The sequence below is a fragment of the Cervus canadensis genome, chromosome 22 (assembly GCF_019320065.1).
Source record: "Cervus canadensis isolate Bull #8, Minnesota chromosome 22, ASM1932006v1, whole genome shotgun sequence".
Lineage (NCBI taxonomy): Eukaryota > Metazoa > Chordata > Mammalia > Artiodactyla > Cervidae > Cervus > Cervus canadensis.
The window spans coordinates 13,000,021-13,023,648 of record NC_057407.1 but is presented as its reverse complement, the minus strand read 5'-3'; the positions used below and the strand labels follow the sequence as shown (position 1 = coordinate 13,023,648).

Below are 23,628 nucleotides of genomic sequence, written 5' to 3'. Positions count from 1 at the left end.
AAAAAAAGGTTTCTTAAACACCTCTCTTCTACCATATTCTTGCTGGGTATCACCACTTCCCCACATTCTAATTTAGAACCTTTGATGTTTAATTTCAGTCCCACCAGATAAAAATTCTGAAGACAGCTTTAGATAGATTCACTATTAATTTATATTTCAATAATTCAGAATTTGTGAATGCCCCAAAAGAAGCACACTTTTGCATTATCTTAAAAAAGAAAAAGGACTAAGGGACTAATTACTGGTATGAAAGGGCATCATTTTAACCATTTACTCATTCAAGCTGCTTCTGTACAATTTAAAAGGAGTCATTTAAACAGTGTTTCATTTTACCCCATGGTTATCTATTTACTGAAGAACATTCAAGGATGTCTTCCCTTTTAAATAGTGGTCACTTCTTTAGTACACATTAGAGTAAAATAATAAAACCACAGCTCTGCCAAAATGAGGGTTTGGGAGTGGTTCTTTGCTTTAATTCATATTATCCTTTTGTACTCAGGCTTAAACTAAGTTAAGGCAGTAAGTGGGTATGTTTAACAGACTATATGTTACACATAACAAATGCTCCAAAAAGGACTTTATATATGATTAAATAATAGCTATTTTAAACTACTCTTTCTTTAATCTTCCCAGTTTTTAGTTCTGTAGTAATTTATATCACCAAAAAGCAAAACTGTTATAGACTACAGAAGTGCCTCCGGTAGGCTAGTTTAATGCTGTGCCCTAACCCTTTAGGAGCTCTGAATCCAGAGACCATCTGCTTGCAGGGCATTTACTTCTCGTTAACAAAAGCACAGCAAAGACACAGCTTTCCGCACCCCAGCAGTACCTTGTACAAGGACCCGTGCTGTAGATTCCTGTTTGCATCTGCTTCCTAGAAAGTGCCTCTCACAATGAATGAGGCCGCTTCCCATTGTTGAGAGGATAAAAAACCCTGTAAATCAGAAGTGCTCCCTTTTGCCACCACTGCTGCAAAGCCTAACGGCCAGTTCTGTACTCGGGTGTCTGCAAACCGCTGGCCTTGTGCAACTTGAGCAGATCTGCTTTTGGTTTGTATTCCTGGCTGCCCCATCTTTCACCAGCTTCCATTTTCTAAGCCACATCAGAGCTTTTGGAAGTAGAAAGGGGGACAAATCCTGTAATAAATACCATAATAATAGCAAGGTTCTACTGTGTATGAAAATAGAATAATTAATAATCAAGGAACAGGAGACAGCAGAAACATACCAGGTGAGATATTTTTCTTCCACAACTAAAAGGAATATGAAGGAAGTATTTGCCTTAAAACTCAACTGCAGCAAGCAAACACTACAAAACTAAAGGCTCAGTTTTTGCATTCGGGCCTTACTTATCTGTCAGCTACCTGAAATGAATGTTTCCCTTGAAAGAATCCTGGTCCCCAAGTGCATGGCACCCAAAGCAAGGTAAAGAATAAGCAGCCTTGATGCCTTTCATCTCAGTCAGTGGTTCAAAAGAGATGACGAGTCTGGTGCTCAGGGTTCCAGGACTTGCGGCTCTAACCAGATGCTCTGGGTGTCTACCAGACATCCAAGAAAGAGGCTGTGCTCTCTCCAAGCCCCTAAGATTTCCTTTCCCATGGCCTGAGATAAGGAACAAATGAGGTCACTCATCAAAGGACGACTGATTTCAAGGAGCTGCGGGGGTGGGAGTGTAAATCGATAGGGGCTTAGTGGAAGCCAATGCAGCAGGAAATATGGAATTAAAACGCACTGTCCTCCCACCCAGAGAGTTTACTTCTAAGTACTTATCCCAGAGAAATGTTTACTTGTACACACAAAGAGCACATACAAGGATGTTCAAGGCAGCATTGTTTCAAACGGCAAAACTTTAGGAACTAACCTAACTGCTCACCAGAAAGAGAACAACTAAATAAACTATGGCACATACATGGAATATTTTATGGCAGCTAAGGAGTTGTCAGATTTCTACACACAGATACGGAAGGATCTGTAAGACACATTAAGGGAGCAAAAATATAAGCTTTACAGTGCACGCAGTCTCCTTCCACTTGCATAAAACTTTTAAATACCCAAACTGCATAAATATCTATTTCAAAATGCACAGATGATATACACATACAGACATAGTTTAAAAAAAAAATATGAAACTGATTATTGTGATTAGAAGGAGCTGGATAGGCAAAAGAAAACTGTCATTTTATCTGTATTGTTTTAACAGTTAAGAAGAACATATTCATGTATTATTTATATAAATTATTTCTATAAATTTGAATGATGATTTACTGTAAGAACACAAAATATGAAAAACAAAGAAAGCCTTTCTCTGACCCCACGTGGTGGGTTTTCCTCATAAAAGGGCAACCTGGCAGAGGAAGCCCATCACAGCACCAGCTACAATCTGGACCCCTGAGTCTGATATGCTTTGCAGAGCAGGTCTCGATAAATATTTGCTGAATAATGGTGCCTTGACTTCCTGTCTTATAAACAAGAGCACTTACACACTACAAAAGTATCTGTGAGTACGCCGTGCTAGACCTCCCCATGGATGCAAGGAAGGGAGGCAGGGAGGGCCCCTCAGAAGATGACCACGGCTGGGAAATCATGAACCTCACAGCCAGCCTGCTCTGCATCCCCAGGCCTAGCTGACCAAAGATACCCTCTCCTTCCTTCCCAGGTGGGTCCACCTGTCAGCCGCATCTCTCCTGAGAAGGGTGCAGCCGGCCTTCCCTCCCTCAGGTCGGCCCCCCAATTCCCTCCAGCCTGACCCTCACGTTCACTCATTCAAAAATTTCAACAGGTGATTTCTAAATGCACCCATCAACCAGTAGGGAGGAAGAAAAGAAATTAACAGAAGTAACTGCTTTGTGGTTCTGGAGAAAAAAGTCATTTTCCTCAGCCTGGACAGTGTCTGGGACCCTGCTTAGTTAAAAATCTCCAAAAGAAGTCTTCATGCTACAAAGTGTGTGTCAGAAATAGCTAACTGTCCATCCACCCACCGCACTCTTCCCCAGCCCTCATGCACACATGGAGGACGGGTCCTCCACTCAGACACTTCCTCTTCCAACCCCATCTTTAGCTTTTCTCACTGAGCCCTCCTCCCCACCTCCCAGGGCCAGTCTGCCTGCCCAGTCAAGCACATCACTGTCCACAAGAACCCCAGCTGCGAGAATCCCAATCTCACCTGAATTAAAAAGGGAAGACACCTTCTGGCACTTTCCTATTTCAGACCCATGGGCAGAACAGGTCTTGGGGACATATCCTACAGGGCTGATGGCAGAGGGCCCCAGGACTAGGAGCATGACAAGAAGCTCAAGTCTATTCCAGAATGACCTGCCAACCCCCACTGCCACCCCATGGGGCAAGGACACCCACCAACAGTGCTTCCTGTGACTCAGAGTCCAAGCAAGCAGTAACACTCCGCTCAGGCACCAGCATCCCACAGCCTCTGCAATCTCTTTAGAGACTTTCCGGGGGGTGGGGGGTGCAGGTGAGGGTCTGTTCTAGACTACCCCCCCCCCCGCCCCCGTACCACCACCACCACCACTAGGAGTTAACAAGATTAAGTGTCTCTACTGCTGGGCAAGTACTTCTATAGTAAGTCTTTCTCACGTTTTGCAGACAGTTAGGTTAGAAAAAGCAGCTACCCACGAATCTGCTACATGGGTCTTCTGTTTCTCACACAATCATTTTTAATATTGAACTTGAGCTGAGGTTAAAGAAGGAATGCATCTCCCAGGGAGGGACCCCAAAGACCCTCCCTGAAGCCAGCTGATGGGACGCACGTTTCAGGTGGTGTGTAAGGGGGAGCTGCTGGAGGCCAGTCAGACTGTGCCTGGGGGACGGGGGTGCTGGGGTGCAGGGTGGGATCCCGAGACCCTCTTTTAAGCCCCCTTTCCAGCTGTGTCTGATAACAGTTTCTACCCTTTGGACTTTTCAGTTAGCTCAGTTAATAAATTACAAACACACACGTACTTCTTTTTTCCCCAGCTAAGCCAATTTGTGTTTCTGCAACTGGTAATCCAACAAGTTCTGGCCAATACACCAACATATCCTCACTCCAAAATAGGCTCATTTTTTAAAATACATTTTGTTTTTTTAAGAGTCTTTTGGTGTGGACCATTTTTTAAGTCTTTAGTGAATTTGTTACAATATTCCTTCCATTTTATGTTTTGGTCTTTTTTGGCCACAAGGCATGGGGGATCTTCAGTTTCCGGACCAGGGATCAAACCTGCGGCCCCTGCATTAAGGGGAGTCTTAACCACCGGACCACCAGGGAAGTCTCTAAGATAGGCTCATTTTTAAAGGGTCTAACCAGGAAAGTTCCAGTGTTTGAGGTGTGTCTATAAAACAATGAGATCAGCTTTTTAACAATCCTTAAAGGATCCTTTGGGAATTCTTCTTAGGGAACTTTAATAGAAGTAAATCTGAATCCTTTAAGACTCAGATTTGATTTCTGAAAAACTGCCGATACTCAAAATGTGTTCAATAAAAGGTCAATCTAGGAAACTTGTTTTTTGTCAACGTGAGGTAAGATGACAAAAGAGATGCTATAACTTGTACAAGACATAAATGGACTCTCCATTAAGATCAGGAAACCAAATCTGGATTAAATGTTACTACACAAGTCCATCCAGTCTGGTCATTTTGCTGCCCTTCCTCCACCAACATTCACACGAAATGTCTCACAAACACACATACATACACAAGTACAACCACTCACACATGGTTCACACACAATGCTGATCACAGAAGCCAGCTTATGATGCAGGGATTCAAAAAGTATTAAGCACGTGTCTTACTTCTCTCCTGCTTCAAATATAAAGAGCTACATTTGCCAAGAAATATACAACGCTGAAACTTAAGGCAAACTCTGACAGGTATTTCCTGGGATTGTCATTAATATTGGACAATGAAAGTCAGCCTCTCAGGCAAATATTAATCATTAGCCAATTGTTGAAAATTAACTACGAATCTATAAAGGACATGCCATGGAGCCCTGCACAGTCTTTCATTTATGGACCTACTCATTTCATATGCATTTCCTCATGTGCCTACTGTGCCCGTAAGCAGAGTGAAGCTCACAACACCACAGAGATCAACCAGACTCCAGCCTCAGCATGTGCTACATTCGTCCAAAGTCAGTTAGCTCATCATCCAAAAAGCCAGGCTGTCAGAGCCCAGAGACCACACAAAGAACTGCACTCCACACACCAAGCAACATCCCACAGTAGTTACAGAATAAGGTGAAAAGGGGTGAATGTCTGCAAAAAGGAAAGCAAGTACTATTTACACAGGCTGGTGGGGTAGAAGTTGGGGACAAGGACCAGAGAAGGCTGAAGTGAGGGCAACATAGGAGCAATCCTTAAAAAAAAAAAAAAAAAAAAAAAAACAGAATCTAAAGGCATGCAGAAATACACACAGTTCAAACAGAAAGACAGAGATGAGGTACAGAACTAAAAGCCACCTTCTAGGCAAAGCCCATGCAGCCAAGTTATAACACTGTGTTTCAGGTATTTCAATTCAATTCACACCATTCAGTATGTGAGATGCTAAACCCTGGGGCATGCAGAGCCAATGAACTTGCTTTTTAAACCCAGGAAACCCAGTGTGGGGATCTCAGCCATGGAGGACAGAACGCAATCAAAGTAGGCTGTCCCCCAGCGTTCCTGGCCCTCGTAAAGCATCTGGTCTCACTGACAAGAATCCCCAGGCGGCACTGCTTCACAGGGAGGCTCCCAGCACTCTGCTGCTACTAGCCCTGGAGTTGGAGCACAAAACCTCCAGGAATGCTCAGTAGGGAAACCCAGCTCCAACGGCACCTTCAGCCACAGGGACATAAGAAGCAGGGTCAAAAGACCCTCAGCTCTTCAGGAGTTAACACTGGGAACTTGCCACCCACCCCCAACCGAGGATTTCAGAGGTGTCCATGGAGAGACCTGCCACCTGAGGAAATCCTGAGTTCAGAGGAGAGACTGAAGGGTGAGGAGCTTCTCCTGAGAGTGGTCATTCAGTGGTCCTCAACAACCCGCGTTTATGAGCATCGTGTACACCCCTCTGGGCTCCGTGCTGTTGGGGTTCCAAAAGGATTCACTGTGAACTATATTCTGAAGAGGCTTGATAAGATAAAGATAAGATGTGCACATAAATAACTAAAATATAGAGTGCTTCATATGCAAAGTGCCGAGAGCAGTTCAGATAAAAGTGTTACTTCTAATAAGGTTCAGAAAAGGCTTCACAGAAGAGACAACCTTTTGAGAGTCTTCCCAAAGACAGTGATGATGATGAAGAGGTGGGAGGGAGCAAGAGGTATTTCAGATGGAGAAAAGGCCAGGAGGTGGACCAGAGTAGGGAGGGGTGTTTAGGAAAGGCTGGTGGATGAATAGAATGGGGTTGGGGGGGAGCAGGGCATGAAGGAGAGGCACAGAGAGTCAACCAGAAAAGGTCAGGCAGACCAAGGAGGACTTGGACTTCCTTCGGACAGCAGATTGCCCCTGAAGCCTCATGTTCAGTCCTCCAGCAAAAGCCACCCAACCGCAGAGTGAATGGAGAAGAAGGGGAAGACGCAGGGGGCTTTACTGAGGCCCAGTGTCCGCAACCTAAAAACATAAAGGTGGGACTTCTGTGCTGGTCCAGTGGCTAAGACTCTACGCAGGGGGCCCAGCTTGGATCCCTGGTCAGGGAACTAGATTCCACATGCCACAAGCAAGACCTGATACAGTCAAATGAGTAAATAAATTAAACACTTATTAAAAAAACACACAAAGACAAGATGAAAAGGGGCTCAAAGGGAGTCAAAGACTTAAAACCATCTCTCTGAGTTTCTGAAGCATTGGGGGCCACGGGCACCCCCCCTCCATGGCTGCAGACATTGAGGAAGCTGGGGGCCCCTCTCTGGAAGGTCCTAATTTGAGGCTGTTTAGCGCTGCAGAGCCTTGGGGGTGGGGTGGGAGTTCCAGGTACAGGATACCCAGACTGAGGCTTCAGTCAGTTGCTAATGAGAAACTGAAGTTCGGAAAGCCAAATAAAGCATTTTCTACCACAGTGAAGTACAGGAACTGTGATCGTCCCCACTCTGACACTCCATAAAGAAGCGCTCTCCACCCCCCTGCCCCGTGCTAAGAAGAAAATTAAATGAATGATATATGCTTTCAATAAGCAGAACCCCTGCTACTGACTGATCTAGGAGGGAGATGGCTGTGGGAACTGAGTTGCACCGTTTCCATGACTGCAGCCTCCATGGGTCCCTGCAAGTCCACAAAGGAAAGCTGCGCAGAAACTTGAGACTGTTTATATATATATTTTTTAAAAACACTACCCCTGGGAAAACTTGCTGCCCCCAAGGTAATCTCAAATGCCCAAAGCTGGCTCAGTGATGTGCAACCCAGGCCAAACCCACACTGGACCAAGAGTGACGGCCGCATTTCTTAGGCAATGAAAGTAATAATCTCACGACAAACTACCTGCAACAGGCAGAAACATGTTGCACAAAACTGGCCCTGAACTGTACTCTATGGGTACAGTACTGTACTCTAAGTCTCAACATCCACATTCCCAACAGAGCTTGCAGGCAAAGAAAACCACCAGCTCCCTGACACGTACAGCTTTGCAATCCGTATGGGTCTTTGCCCTTTGATTTGCCATTCACATTCATTGAAAGGTACTTACTACAGATGAAAAATAAGCTTCGTTCAGCTGCCTCTAAACCAATCCCAAAAATAGAGCAATCACTTTGGTACAAATGGGGTCAAATGTATTATAAAAAAAAAAAAAAAACTTGCTCCCTGGCAGGAGGACTGACATGGCATGGGACCTTGCTGAGAGTCAGGGGGAAATCCACAGAGTTTTCCCTTCCTACAGTGGGAAAAGAGACATTTAAAGAGTTAGGCAGAGATTAAACTCATCCGGCCATGTGACCAGCCAAGTAAATGGAGACACAAACTAGAATGCTCTAAGCTTTAGAATATTAAGAGGTCAAAGAAATATATGTTGGTATTTAAAAAAGGCTTGCCAAACTAACACCCTGCCCTCTCCCACTCACAAAGACCACTGTTTAAGAACTGCCAAGAAAAGATCCACTGGGAAGGGACAGCAGGGGTTAGGAAGAAAGATTTATTCATTTCCTATAGTTTATTTATTTCCTATATTTATTCCCCCAGTTATTAGCTGAGAAATCCAAATGGTCTGACACTTCTTATATTAGTGCCCTGAATTTCCCTGGGGGAAAAAAAATCAGAATATTAATTGACTTATACATGCAGCTACATTAATTATTCCATTGATCTGAATTAATCTGCCTTTCTGAAAGGTATTTATTTTCTAAGTTTGTTTAATCATGTTCTCTTGAGCTACAAAAAGCAACAAACTGGGTCACCATCCACGTTGTTAAATTTGGTAACAAGGCTGACACCATCTGTGGCCTAGACTGATGATCTAGCCCCACTGATGGGGGCTTTTCACTACTTCTGCTTCTCCTTTGAAATGCCTGTCTAAAGGCACATGTCTACAACCAAATCAGAAGCTATTTAAAATACCCAGAGTCACATAAATCATCTCTAACATAGTATAAATATATACTAACAGTCAGTCTTTATCTGTATATCCAACTCCCATTTCCAGTTGTACTTGCAGTAGCAGTATCCAGAATTTTTTAAAATTCTCTACACATCAGACTACAAAAGCCCAAAGATGACGAGAAATCACACTACATATAAAATATGCTGCACATTAGAGATGCAACATGAAATCCCGTACATAAACCATGAAGTCTAAAGTCAAAAGAGCATAATGTCACCGTCTCCAGACCCTGGGAGAGCTCTCCCCACCCTAGTTCTACCTTCAGCACATGCAGCTAAGAACATTCAGACCTATTAAAATACAGCTTCAACATAAGAAACCAAAAGCAAATGGAACCAGCTGAAAGGGGGAAAAGCAAAGCAGGAGAGAAAATTGCTGTTATCCAGGACCAGGCCCTCATTCACCTCATTTCTGCATGGGCTCCGGTCATGAAGGACTGATCCTTGCAAAGAGGATGCCACAGCACCAGAAAAATCTTGAATTCTGAATCATCAGGGCAAGATTACAGGATGTCAGAGGTAAAAACAACCCTGGCGATCTTCTCGTCCGGTCCCCTGAATTGACAGATGGGTCAACAGCAATGCAGAAAGGATCTGGGAAACGCCCCAAAGTACAGACAGTTGACAGCCCAGTAGGACAATTCCTAGTCCCATTCCAGTGCTCTTCAGTGCTTTTTTTTCAAACTATATCAACCTTTCCCAAAGGAAGTTCCATGAAACACTGTGATGCACGCTGCCAAAAAAATGTTTAAAGAATCCATGACCAATTACTTTCAGGGACTAAGCTGAGTTAAACAAAATGAAACTGGTTTTTTAACTACAGACTTTCCTGGAGCTTTTACTGAGTTAATGTGCACGATAAATCTTTAAAAGAGCAATAAAGTATATGGAAGTATCCTAATTTATTTCACTATAGAATCATTTTATCCTGAAGCATGTCATAGGACTAACAGGAGGAACTTAGACACTCTATTATATTATTCTCAGAATTATGTTCTATGATGATTAGTTTTGTCGTGTTCCACTTCTGCAACAATAGCTGATGTACAAAATCTATATAACTCTCTACTTACCAGAAAAACTGACCAAAGTACCCCAAACTCCCAAATAACACTAGATTAAGTAAAAAAAAAAAAGCTAACATCACCAGGAAGAGAATGGTAGAACCAAAAAAAGGCTACATGGAGAGAAAAGTTATTTTTAAATCTGCTACAAACCTCTTCCATGAAAAGTTTCACATCTATTTATACAAAATTCATGACTTTAAACACTTCATTCATTCAGTATAAATTTGAGAATACAGGTCAAAAGAAAAAAAAAAAAACACCACTGCAAAACTCTGAAACATCACATGCATCGTTGTAAATTTCAACCACCCAGAAAGCCAGCTGCCAACTTCAGTACTGAGGTCATTGACAAGCACACATCAAGACAAGCAGCAATTCTAAGGACACTTACCAAGTTATGATTTGTTGAATTAGAATCATCTTCAGGGAATGGGATGTAAATAGCTAAGGCCACACAATTGGCAAAAATAGCCAATAATATAAATATGTCAAATGGTCTGAAAGTTTTTGTTAAGGTATATATGCGTCATGCTAACATACACCATCTCTCTCATCACACTCTCAATCACACCATCTTTTTTTTTTTTTTTCTTTTCAATCACACCATCTTGAACTGCTTTTTAACTGACAATCTTACACACAAATCCTTATTCAAATGACTGCTGTGACGATGAGGTTTCCAGCAGCAGTGATCACCAGTGGTCAACTCACAGCAGATCTTCCTATCAAATGACCTCTCCACGAGTCCTTTTCTTCTGCGGCAAGGATTACGTTACACTCATCCTTCTGTTGGACATTCTATATGAAAACCTAAAAGTTCATCCAACTAGGGCACTGTGTGAACCAGGTTTCTGCTTCATATCATTTTCACAGCAATAAGGGCCTTAGAAAGCTAAATTCCTGGCTGTTGTAGACACAAAGAAAAATCATCATGAGATAAATCTCTTTCACAAATCCCTGCCACCACATGTTAGAGCCCTTTTCTTGGTGGCTCTTCTTGGCCAGCTCCGCCTGGATCTCCTGTCTGGACTAGGACAGGACAAGTCACCAAGGACCTTTTCCAAACCACCTGTGACTATCTCGTAGCTATTCCAATCCTGTAACAAGCGAGTCAGGCTTCACCTCCCTCCTCTGCTTTCCTTACTAATCAGCAGTTACCACTGTTTCTGATTTGAGCTGGACTGGAGCTCAGTTTATAATGTGTTGTTACTGTGTTCAATTCATAAACAAATCAAATACAAGGCCATAAGAAATCAGCAGCAGACACTTTCAGAGTTCGATTTAACATTTCTAAATCTCAGGGGTCTGTCTGGAAGAATCACTCTGCGAGCAGCCTCAACAGATACTTGCTTAAACATTCTGGTGTTATTAAGAGACACTGTCAAAACTGGCAATACAAAATTTGACATCTGCCAAAAATGACTGTTTTTCCTCTCTTGGTTTTCAGCCTTTCCAAATGCAAGGTTTCACAAGCACCAATCTAATCTCTAACTCCAGGCTTGGCTGTACAACACTGTTTCTCCCAAACACTCATCCACTAAAGGCAAAGCCACAGTTTCACTAAACACCTCCAAGTCCTAAAGTTTGGAGAATGTGCACAGATCTGCATTCACCTTGACTTCCTTCTGGACAATCCAAAGATGCTGAAGGAAATAAAGACCCCTCATGTCTCTGCTCCATTGCGTTTCATGAAACCTCAGCCTTTTGAAGAACTTCAACACTCACTGAAACATGGATGTGAATGATATTATTCCCTTACTAATTTGATGGGTTTATTTTTCAAGACACTTTTCCTTCCCTCATAGTTATTCTTTTAACTCACCTAGTATTACAAAATCTCTTATGTAGGGATCCAACTTTAAGGCAGTCTACTTTAAAAAGACTTCAGAAACTCCTTTTCATCTTTCCTTTTGGCAATTCCTTCTAAAACTTAAAAAGTCAATTGCCCCAAAGCCATCCTATATGAAAACACACTCACTGCCTCTGCCATCTCCCACATCACCATTCTGCCTTTTAAGTTTCCCGATACCTAAATGATAAACCAGCAAATCAGAGAAGTACTGATGTTATTTAGGAAAACCAGACAGAAGACTACTTTTTCATCACGGTGAAAAAAGTTTCAGATTGTAGGTAATACTGGAGCCTATCCTTCTGCCACAAGATTCTGACAAGCCAAGCAGAACAGAGCGTCAGAGAAATAGATGGGGCTGATCCTAAATATCCCTTCCTTGTTCCCCCAAGTGCAGGACACACTGCCTTGCCTCCATGTATAAACAAACAGCAGGTTCAAAAACCTCATTCACCCAGTGCTGACAGAGCCTGGCACACAGCTGACTTTAGAAGGCTGTCTGTGCCCTGCTCCCAGAACTTAAAGGAAACTCTCAACTGAAAACAACACATCACACAGCGTTTCAGGATCTATTCTGCAAACGCTTCCCATCTGCAGGGCGGCTTCTCCCTGCACTGGCAGCCACAGCCCCTAATTCCTGCACACACGTGTCTGGCAATGCGGGAAAGGGAGTTAGCACCACCATCCAGGAGTTCGCTCCGTTCACATAAATTACTATATACAAATTACGGTGCACAAAGAGAAACAGCACCAGGCCTCCCACCTCACTCCGCATGAAATTAATGACCCCACCGAGAGGTCTCTGCTTACTCAGAGTCACGTCAAGCCAACCTGAGGAGGAGGAGACCTTTGTGACTAAGTACGATCTGACTAAGTGCTCCTGCCATGCCGCTGAGAGACCAACCCCCTCCGAGGGACCCCCCTCCCTGTGGATCCCGCTCCCTCCTGGGCCGACTCCAGTGTTCAGTCCTCAGACTCAAAAAGAACCTGAAGAGAAAAACACATCCACACAGCCCCAGCCATGTGAGAGACACCGCGACACCCGCTGGAGAAGAGACATCTGTTCTGGAAAGGAAACGCACATGAAAACCCCTCAAAGCCTACCCTGGGCTACTCTCTCCACAACCTTTCTAGACAGTTACCTCATTTTAACTCTCTGTGAGCATAGGAAATAGCCAGTTAAGACAGAGGGCGGACAAAGGGCTGCCTTGGTAGGCACTCAAATGATAAGGGGGTTCCAGCTCCACTCGCCAGCCAGCCGGTAACCAGTGTCCTCTCTTTGGAGCATGGCCTCTTGACCCGGGCTCGGTGGGAAAGCCCTACATCCATACTCCTTCCCAAGCCTAGGGACTGCTCAAGGGCCCGGGTCAACCCCGAATATAATTCTGGGAAAAGGAAATGCTGTGTTTTACCAAACCAGTGAATCATCTGACTAATTAGAAAGCTATTTGCTCAGAAAGAAGACCTCAGTCAACCTTTTCTGATGGGTGGCAGGGACTGGAGCCTGGCCTCCAGGTTAAGGGAGGAGGTGAGCAGGCAATGCACCCCAGTTTTCCAAGATCTGAGCCCTAATAACCTGCCTGGGGCATCGGGAGCTCAGGTTTAAAAATACAAAGGAGAAACCCAGAAATGTAGCTCCAGTCCAAGGACACAGAATTTTTTTTTTTTTTTATAAAGGCAACAACTGCAAATTCCTCCACGGAGAGGGCTGGGCGCTAACCCTGTCGCGGGCTTTGGAAGACGCACACACAAACCTCTCCCTCCACAGGCTCCCTCATGCTCACATTTCAAATGCTGTTTTGGAACTTGTCAAAAGGAAATTCCAGGAAACCATAGCACTGATGACCAAATCGCTCCCTCCCTGTGAAGCAAATGTTCATATTTGTAGCTACCTGAACAATCAGACTCACCAAATGGCAGACCTACAAGCAACCTTAGCATTACTTGGAGTATCCAAAGCAAATTTCAAACATCAGAATGAGAAGATTCCACTAAAGGTCAAAAATGTCTTTATTCCTAGTAGTTTTTTTGTTTTTAATGAGCATACCTTCTTTGTAATAGGTTCAATGCATACCACTGCCAAAAAACAAAGGTGCATTTAAACTAACCATCTAGTGTCAGATGACCAAAGGTTAATTTAATTATCTACCCCTTTGAAGTTTCAGGTTGTCATTCCCTCCCCTGCCACCACTATACACACACACCCACATACACACACACACACACACGCAGTAACCTAAATTTACCCAGAGAGATAGCCATCTGTACCCAGAGGAGATAGAAAATTATATACCATGAAATCCTATACACACAGCTTCTGCTGCTCACATTCCAAAGTGCTATCACTTTGTTAAGTGCCATTTCAGACAACAAATCCTTTTAAAGAACAGATGGTAAAAGAGAAAATGAGAAAGACTTCCCCCAGAAAAGGATACTTCCATTCCACTATACTAATGCAGGCTCTTCGGATGGGGTTATTGAGAGACAAACAGAAAAGGGCACGGGCAGGTCGGCTGTTGGACGAGTTACCCTGTTTTTTGCTCTTGGCGTATTGCTGACGTTTTCTTTGGGAGAGAGATCCGACAGGTGGGGGTGCGGAGGTGCTCATAGTTTGGGCAGCCTTGGCCTGTCTAGCAGCGTCGATTGCAGCTTGCCAAGACAGGACGGTTTGCTTGGAGCTATTCGGCTGAGAAGTTGGTCCTTCACCAGAAAGAGGGAGCCTGGTGCCTCTTGCATAGTTTGCCTCTGGGAAGAAGGAGAAAAAAAGAAAAATTAAAAAAAAAAAAGACACAATGAGAATCCAGTGTCAGAAGTAAGCTGAAGTGGTTTCCCATCAAGAAGAGCAGGGAAATCATCCCCATGTTTGCACTGGAAACCTCATATCCCATTTTTCAGAAGCAGGGTTTGGTCATCCAGAGCAGCAAGAAAAGTCCCTGATCTCTGCGCAAAGTGTCAGTAACACATGATGACCGCTGCATTTCGCCCAAGTTAGTACCTCTCTACATCTATATCTTCACAAGAAGTCTTTCAGTGCATTCCTTCAGACAAACTGAGGTCATTTCCACTTATATTCCAAATCTTTTCTGACTTTCAAAGCCTGTGTATCTCTAGTGAGTTAACAGATACATACCACAGCTTTACTCTAAAATAACTACCATCACCAAAAAAAAAAAAAAAGGCAGTGGCAATAATTCAATAGTCTTAATCATTTACAGGGTGTTACTCCAACATCTTTCCACAGCCACAAATGCATTTTTTTGAGCATGGGGAAAAAAAATAAAAAACTCCTCCACTGGCACCAGGGCAATACCAAGAGCCCCATAACAAATATCTAGATTATGCACTGACACTTCCTGCAAATGAAAATTCATGATGCTTGGGACTCATTTCCTCCACAGGCTTCCGAAAACAGCAAACATCTTTAGGGCTTTTTTGCATTTTAAATTGCAGCCGCAGCAGCCAAACCAGCAACCAGAGAAACAGACAAGGCAGGCAGCCTGCATCCTTACACCTAGGAGAGACAGGCTGAGTTATGTCAGGGGCCCTCAAGGCCTAAACAGGAACCATCTCAGCATAGACTGGGACCCAAGTGCACACAGGATAGAACCCCAAGGAGACTTCATGTGCAAAGCCCTCTCCAGCCTGGGGTCAGGCCAGGACCCAGGCAGGTCTCCCAGGTACCTGCCTGCCTTGGGTCACAACTTCCTTACTGAGACAGAAGTCAAAGCGAGAGGGATGGACATTTGTGAAACCAATTCTTGCACAAGGGAGAGTCAGAGCCGAGCACAGGTCTGCCTGGTTAGCAGCCTGGGAAGGGTCCACAGGAGTGGGCAGCAGAGGTCTGAACCCAGGGAGGAGTCGTCCCAAGTCTTACCTTGGGGAGCGCTCATTGGGAAAGCTGTGAGCCCTCAGAGGGCTGTGGGGACTCCAGCGACCTCTAAGGAGGAGTGAAGAGGGCTGGCCAGGAGCTGCACCCCCTCCCTTCGACCCAGCCCGGCCGGCCGGCAGCGTGGTAACTGCACGTGGTGCCCGGGCCGGGCTAAGGAGAGGAGCCCCACAGCGGCTGTGACTCCCCGGGCATTGCTAGGTTACCGACGTGTGCACAGCCGCGCTGGGAGCGGGAATACACTTTCCATCCGACCCTCTGGCCAGCGATTCCGAGACCCAGCCTCCCTCTCAAGGGTAGCGAAGTGCTTCACCCACCGACGAGAAGGGTGAAACCTGGCAACCCCGTAATTTTCCAGATGCCACCAGAGACCTTCTTCCTAATCTACCAGGGGGCGGGAAAGGAGGCAAAGAGGCTAGAAAGGGGGCTCGAGCTGAAGACTCACAGCCACCCTCTTCCCATCGCTCGCGAGCGTTGGAGGAAAGTTGAGCCCGAGGACACTGAACCAGAATCACCTAGGCTCGCAGCCCCTCCGGCGGCGGCACCGTACTCCACGGACCCCACGGCCACCCCCACCCCACAAATGCAGAATTAACTCTGACATTCAAGGCCTGAAGGGGAGAATGGAGTGGTTGTCACGCATCTCCCCTTTCTATGTAGATGACACCGAGCTAGAAGCATCCTCTCCAACCCCCTCAACCCACCAGCGCATCAGAGACGGAGGGGGGGTGAGAAGGAAGAGGGGGTGGGAAGAGGAGGACCATGACAAGGATGAGATTTGGCAGCGGGTGCCCAGGCTCTGGCTGCTCACCGTTCGCGTGGTCCGCTTGCTGCTGCCGTTGATGCTGCATTTTTTTCATCATCATCATCATCATCATCCACGAACATTTATTGAGCGCCTACTGTGTGCAGGGCACTGTGCTAGGCGTTGGGGCGGGGGAGGAACGGGTAAGGGGGTGACCGATAGGTGAGAGCCGCGGTCCCTGCCCTTAGTCAAGCTTCAGCAGGGGGTGGGGAGGGACGGGGACAGATAACAGAAAATAAGAATAATTTATAAAAAACCGCTGGCCACCCACGCTCCCTCTTTTTCAAAATCGGAGCAAAATAAACTTTTTCTAAAAAATAAGATCAGATGTATATATTATCCTGATAATATATACATGTAATTTTTTTGCTGCAAAGGAGAATTGGCTTGGTCCCCCCCTCTAGCGGAGGGACGCCGCGGGGATGTCGGCCCGGCCGCCGGGGCCGTTCGGCGCGCCCCCCATGCCCGCCCGCTCGCCCGCCGCGGTGCCCGGTGGCCGGTGCCCGCCGCCGCCGCCGCCGCCGCCCGCGCCGCCGCTGGCTCGGGACCGCGGGCAGTCGGAGCTCACATCCGGGGACGGAGGCGCTCGCTCGCTCACTCCGCGCCCGCCGCGCCGCGCCGCACGCCGGCTTCGCCCTGGCGACGCTGCGCGCCCGCCGCCGCGTCCCCCTCCCTCCCCCCGCCCGCCCCGGGCCTCCCACGGGCTGCGCTGCGCCCCGGCGATCGGAGGCCGGCCCGCGGCTCGCCCCGCACGGCCCGCGCGGTGCGGGTGGCCGCCGCGTGGGACTCGGGGGCCCGCCACCCCGGCCTGGCTCGGCTGACCCGCGGGCGCCGAAGGGTTAAGCGCGCTCCAGCCGCGGGCCGCCTGCTTAACCCCCTCGGCGCCGCGGCGTGCTCTCCCCTTCCCCCCCGAACGCGCGGGCGCGGCCCGCGGATCCCGCCGAGGCCGGGTGCGGAGGAACCGCTCCTCCACCGGCATTTCTTCGGGGCGGGCGGCCGGGGGACTTTAGGCTCCCGCGGCGGGCCTTGGCTCCCGGCTCCATCCTCCCCCGCTGCACACCTGGAGGACGCCCCGCCCCCTGGGAACACAGGTGCGGGCGGGAGGTCGTCGCTTGGGTGGCGAGGGGCTCTGCCCGGCTCCCCAACTGCTCCGGAGCGGGGCTGGAGCCCCGTACCTTTCCTCGGCTCTTTCCAATTGCGGGGGTGCTGGGGAGCCCGGCTGACTGCCCCAGGTAACAGCCCCTTTAGATCTAACCTGGTTTGCAAAGTGTCCCCCATCCCACCCCCGCCCAGCGCAGGATCTGGCTTTGCTGTGGGCTCTGAGACAGTTGGGGGATGGGGAAGACACCTCTCTTTCCCACTCCCTCTCTCCTCCCTCTCCACCCCCACCCCCACTTGTGTTAGGAGGCAGGTACGGGGAAGTCAAAGCCTCCAAGGTCTTGCAAACTGGGTCCCTTGAAGGAATAGGCAGTGCTGCTAGAAACTGCAGGCTCCCGTGTAGAAGTAAGGAGAGTAGTTTGGTTTTATGGTACCTTCACGGTCTCACTTGGGGGGGTCGGGGGAGCGGATTTTGCAAATGGCAGTTCCCGTCCAGAGGGGAAACTACTGTCTCTAGTGCGTGACCGGTATTTCTCATGTAGCAGTCGTGCTGGCTCTTGAATAAGGACGTCTGCTTTGTTACTTCATAAGGTTCGATATATTTGCTTTGGTTCTGATCTGCATGCTCCTACAGCCTTTTAGAATGTTTGGGAACAGAGACTGAAAAGCAAAAATAAAGCAAAAAGCTCAGCGCCAACTAAGAAATTAAGGGAAGGTGCTCCTTGGCCAAAGAAGGCACCCTGGGCACCCTTAGCTGTTGGGGGCCATCTGAGAAGTGGGGGGCGGGGGCGGGGAGGGCCTTCCAGAGAGGGGCATCCGGACAAGACGGCTGGGAACAACCAACCTCCCTGTCCTTTTCTGTTTTTACAAGGAGAGGCAAGGAGAGAGCCTTGAGGCCTAGTTAGTAATAGAAAACTGGCCTGGGCCATCTCTGAGGCTGCTTCTGAGCCCAAATCTGAAAGGAGAGTAACCAGCTCCCCTCAGAGAGTTTCCCATCCTGGACCCCTGGGTCCTGAAGTGTGTTTAAAATACACAAGTACACTTGTCACTTTCAGAACTCTAGGTCTAAAGCTCTGCCTCTTGAGACCTATTCTGCAAAATCCCACCCTGCTGTTTGCTCACAACTCAGCATTCACAAGGCACCTGGCAAAAACAGGGGACAAATCTATGGTGCAGCACCCCCCTCCTCAAGGACATACACTCTAGTACAGGAAGAAAAGAGTGTGAGTATTTCTAACACTATTTGGATCATAGGAGCTATAACAGGTATGAAGAAAGTGCTATGTGAGCATCAGAGAGATTTATAATAGAGGAAATCAGGTATTTTCAAAGAGATGACATTTTAACTGATTCTTAAAAAATAGGGAAGGAAAGAGGAAGTGACAAACAGATGAAGGACAGGGGGATTTCAGGGCAGTGAATATACAATATTGTAATGGTGGGTGTAGAACATTATTTTCATGCATTTTCAAAACCCATAGATGTGTACAGCACAAAAGAGTGAACCCTAATGTAAACTGTGGAGTTTAGTTAAGAATAATGTAGCAATACTGGTTTATCAGTTCTAAGGAACCACACTAATGCAGAAAGTTAATGACAGGAGAAACTGTTGGGGAAGAGAGATAGACGGGAACTCTACTTTCTAAGCAATTTTTCTGTAAACCTAAAAATGCCCTTAAAAATAAAGTCTATTAAAAACAGGTGACTAATTTTGTAGTGCATCAATGGGGTAAGAGGAATGGGCTTTGGGGGAGAGAGTGAAGGCAAGGGAGACTGCTGTATCAGACAGGATGTGTTCAAAAATTAGCAGGAGCGCAGAGCAGCTGAGGTGCAGGACACCAGGCTGGGGAAGGAAAGCTGGCTGGCTTGCTAAAAAGACTAGATTTATCTTCTCTGCGGTGGAAACCAGTGAAGGTGTTTAAGCTGAGAAGTGATATTAAATCGTGACTCGGGTTTCCCAGCTTTACACTTCGGATCTTAATGACTTTGTGGAATTAGAATTTTTCACATTTTTCCATCCCAGCTTCTGAATCCCATCTTTGCAATGTCTCCATCAAGTTTTTGTTTCTTTTTTTTTTTCTTTTTGAGGGCCTTCATTCAGCTTAGTTCTGAAGGCTTTGGCCCACTGGGTAATTTAAATATTTCTATTCCCATGATCATCTGAATTCCTGAATAAACACATAATAATAACTAATATTTTTTAAAAACTTCCCATGTGCCAGGCACAAATATAGGCACTTTACATGTATCACCTCGTGTAATTCTCACAATGAGGCTATGAGACAGGTCGTATTAAATTATTAATCCCCTCATTTTACAGATGACAAAACCAAGACACCAAGGAGTAATTTGCCCCAAAACACACGCAATTATTTAGTAGCTGAAACAATAAAACATGAAGGAATTCTAGAATAAAAGATTTCATCTCTAAATCAGCCACATGTGATAAGACCCAATTATGTCACTAACATGCTACTGTGGAGTTTTAATCCCTAGGCCTTTATATATATAACACTATCATTTAAAGGCGCCGTACTGACATTCTTGACGTGGTGATCTGAATGAATTTCATTCAGAAAACCTGGCCGATACCCCTCTCCAGGGCCTCACCATCGCACACCCCTAGGCCACTGATTAGATGTCCCATCTCCTCTCCTCCTCCGGCAAATAAACCATCTTGTACTCAGAAAACACCGTGTCACTTCCCTAACTAAAAGAGAGAAAAAGCTGGTTCCTCCTCCCTCTGACTGGTCTAAACGCCTCTGACCAGCTTTCAACCTTATTTCGCACCATTCACCTTCATCGTGGTCAGCAGCCTCCTCATTAGGCCGTGAACATGCTGCGCTCATTCCTGACTCTGCCCTGGCTCGTTATTCTCTGACCCAAAATCCTGCCTTGCTGACCTCTAACTAAACCCTCCCTGTTTAACGAGTCCCCAGCAACTCCCTGCCTCCTCCCAGGAGCCTGCTCAGATTCCTCCACTGCTGCAAACGCCCCCACCTCCCCTTTCCTAACGGCCTACAGCACCTGGTTATTCCTTTGATTAGATACCTTCTTGTGTCTTGTGTGATTGCTTCTTGGCTATAAATCCTGTCTCTCCAAGCACAGTGCGGGTCCTTAAGCAAGGATCACCTCCTTAGCCCCCCTCCCCCAACTGCCAAGCATTCTGCTCACAGCAGGCACTAAATACTCTGATTAATCTGCACGGGATCATAAAAGCCACAGATATAGCTAGAAATTGTCAGCTAATATTTACAAAAATCCCATAAATTTTATGGCAGGGTACTTGGCCTTTTCAATGGTAAAAATATATATATAAACAGAGGGAAAATTGAGTCCTTTGCACTCCAGGAATTCTAATTAAGGAAGAGAAATAAACAGATCCTGAAGGCTAGATGCACCGTATAGCCATAAACAGATTGTGAATTTGGGGCCGAATGAGTCTCCATCCTCAGGCCCTAAGAAGCTAGCTCTGACCCAGTAAGCAGCACACAGGTGGATAAAGGAGGTTCAGACATGAGTTCCAGGCAGAGGACTAGCAAGAGCAGAACAGGAGCAGAAAGTCAGTTAGTAGGTGGTTAGGCTGGAACCTGGGAGTACTTCAGAGTCATAAGTGAGGTGGCAAAGGCAAGATGGAGAAGAATGGTAGCAAGTCCCTAGTATCTGGCTCACCAGTCTAGGCAATGTCCTGTAAGTCAGTGATTCTTAAGCTTTTTAGTCTCAGGACCCCTTCACATGCTTAAAGATTATGGTAGACCCCAGACAGCTTTTGCCGTGTAGATTGTCTCCATTGATATTTACCATATTCAAAACTCACAATGAAAACATTTAAAACATCGTTTCTAGTTCATTTTAAAATATAATAAGACCATTACTTGTTAACGTAATTTTTAAAGGAAAGTAACTCTAGTTTCCAAAACAAAATAATGAGAAGAATGGCATTCTCTTACATTTCTGCAAATCTCTTTACGGTCTGGCTGAGAAAGAAGACAGCTAGATTCGCTTATCTCCTTCAGCATTCAATCTGTAGTGATGGATTATTTGTATTGAAGTAAAGGATGAATATTCATTCTAATGTGGATATGAATTTGGAAAAGGAAGGGCTGTTTTAATAGCCTTTTAAGATAATTGTGGCTATTCTTCTTTGGTATGACACCAAAACTCGACTTTTAAAAGTTAGTTGAAATATGGAACTTGAAACCATAACAATGCAACTTTTCATACACTGTTATATTAAAAGCAATTAGTTTATATAGCACTGTGAATGAATCTTTCTACCCATGCAGAATTTGGTAACATCATGCATCGGTCATTGAAACATTTTGGCTCCCTGAGTTACACAGACCTTCCAAATGTTGACATGTTTCACCATACAGTATCCAAAAAAACACATTCATTGTTACCACTGCCTGTCTCATCAGAAAGTCTTTAGGCATGGGGAAGCTGTCAAGCTCTCAGTGGTAGACAGAAATTTTTCAAAATTCTCATTTTCACTTGAAGGCTCAAATTTTATAATTGGCACAAACACTGTCAAGATTTTTCTTGGAGGTAACTGGCTCACTTCATTCATTTTCAACAAAATATCTGCCAGATACTTAGGTCTCAATAACCAAAGCTTGTCAGTAAAAATGGTGTTGCACGAACAAGCAACCATTTAGCTCAGCACCTCAAACCACTGTACAAATGAGACAGCCACTGCATGCAACAGTAATGTTTTATATCTGCTTCTCAATATGTCACCCAGCATATTAAGACATCTATACAAGGACTGAGATTTAATAAAACTAATCATTTTTACTGCTTCATTAAGGAGATCCTTTAGTAAAACTGACTTTTTTTTTTTACTATGAGTACATGACAGAGATTGTGTATCACTTGATGTCCCCCAGTACACTTTGGTATCACTGCGTTGATTCATGCTAAGACACCAGAAGTTTTAACTGCTGTTGATTTTCCACCATGAATGCAAATGTCAACACAGTGGGGATAGCAAATAAGTTTTAGTGTTCCCGTGAAAATAGTTTTGACCTCAAAGACCCCTTGAAAAGGATCTTAAGGTCCCTAAGGTGAGGGCTACTGGATAAAATACAGGATACTCAAATATTGCATGGGACATAGACATGTTAAAAAAAAAAATTTGTTGGTTATTTGAAATTCAAACTTAATTGGGCATCCTATATTTTTACTTTCTGCAACTGGCAGCAAGTAACTGAACCTTACCTCTGGGGTTCCATAAACCACACTTCAAAAATAGCTACTCTGGGGCCATCTTTAGGCAGAGAATCAGTATCAGAGTTATGCTTCATGAAAATAGCTCTAACCTTAGTGGGCAGGTTGGATCAGAGATTGAAAATATTTGTAGATGCAGGAAGTCCTGATGCAACAGTTAAGAATACGTTGTGTCCTCAGGCATTCAGTGGTGTCCAACTCTTTGTGACCCTGTGAACTGTAGCCTGCCAGTCTCCTCTGTCCATGGAATTTTCCAAGCAAGAACACTGGAATGGGTTGCCATTTTCCTACTCCAGAAAGAATATGTCACTTCTTATCTATAGTTATTGAGAGGGGCAACACTGTCCTAAGCTTGGGCAAGGAAAACAGAAAGACTTGCAGAAGGCAATTTAGAAGTCACTAGAGCATGGGGAACAGGGGAGGGGTCCCCATTCCACCATTCTAACTAGCCACCCTCCTCCCAACACCTCTACCCCAATCAAGACTTCTTGACTTTCACAGACTTATGTCCCTACCTGGGCTTCCCAAGTGGCGCAGTGGTGAAGAATCCACATGCAGCGCAGGAAACGCGGGTTAGATCTCTGGCTCTGAAGGTCCCATGGAGTAGGAAATGGCAACCCACTCCAGTATTCTTGCCTGGCAAGTTCCATGGACCGAGGAGCCTGCCAGGCTACAGTCCATGGGGTAGCAAAGAGTTGGGCACGACTTAGCACTCACACAACAGCATACCCCAACCAGCAAAGTATTATTTAAAGTATTATTTAAAGGCCTTGCTTCTTGCTTTGGTCACATGGAAAGTAGAGCCCAGCTGGTCTTTATCCTTCATCAACTAACTATTCACTTGAAGAGCAGGATTTATGTTTCATATCAGGCTATGTAATTCCAGTTCCTTTTAACTGGTTCATTCCCATCCCCCTTGACCCAATTCTTAAATCTTATCCATCACTCTCTGATGCAGCAAATCCTTTCCATTTCCCCAGTTGGGAAATCCTGGCAAAGTGTAAGATATACAGTCAACACCCTATTATCCACACTGACTGAAGGAAACAGTGAAGGGGGCAAGTCTTGTTTCCTGTCTGTGGAATAAACTGGTTATAAAACATGATCTCTAAGGGCTCGTGCCATTCTGATATGAAATAC

The 23,628-nt window shown here is 45.5% G+C and overlaps 1 protein-coding gene across 5 annotated transcripts in view; it reads right to left on the bottom strand.

The window, feature by feature from the left end:
• Positions 1–16,612, bottom strand: part of CACNA1D (calcium voltage-gated channel subunit alpha1 D) — a 344,798-nt gene extending 328,186 nt beyond the window's left edge. For 3 of the 5 annotated variants that reach the window (XM_043442701.1, XM_043442700.1, XM_043442702.1), the window contains exons 1-3: positions 16,168–16,611; positions 13,906–14,215; positions 10,013–10,118 (exon numbers count right to left, since the gene is read on the bottom strand). In XM_043442701.1, the coding sequence (XP_043298636.1) occupies positions 10,013–10,118; positions 13,906–14,215; positions 16,168–16,234 (483 nt within the window). In that variant the 5' untranslated portion in view covers positions 16,235–16,611. Of the gene's footprint in view, positions 1–10,012; positions 10,119–13,905; positions 14,216–16,167 lie in introns of all 5 variants that reach the window. The other 2 variants (XM_043442699.1, XM_043442703.1) reach the window with 2 other exon arrangements.
• Positions 16,613–23,628: the final 7,016 nt, after the last annotated feature.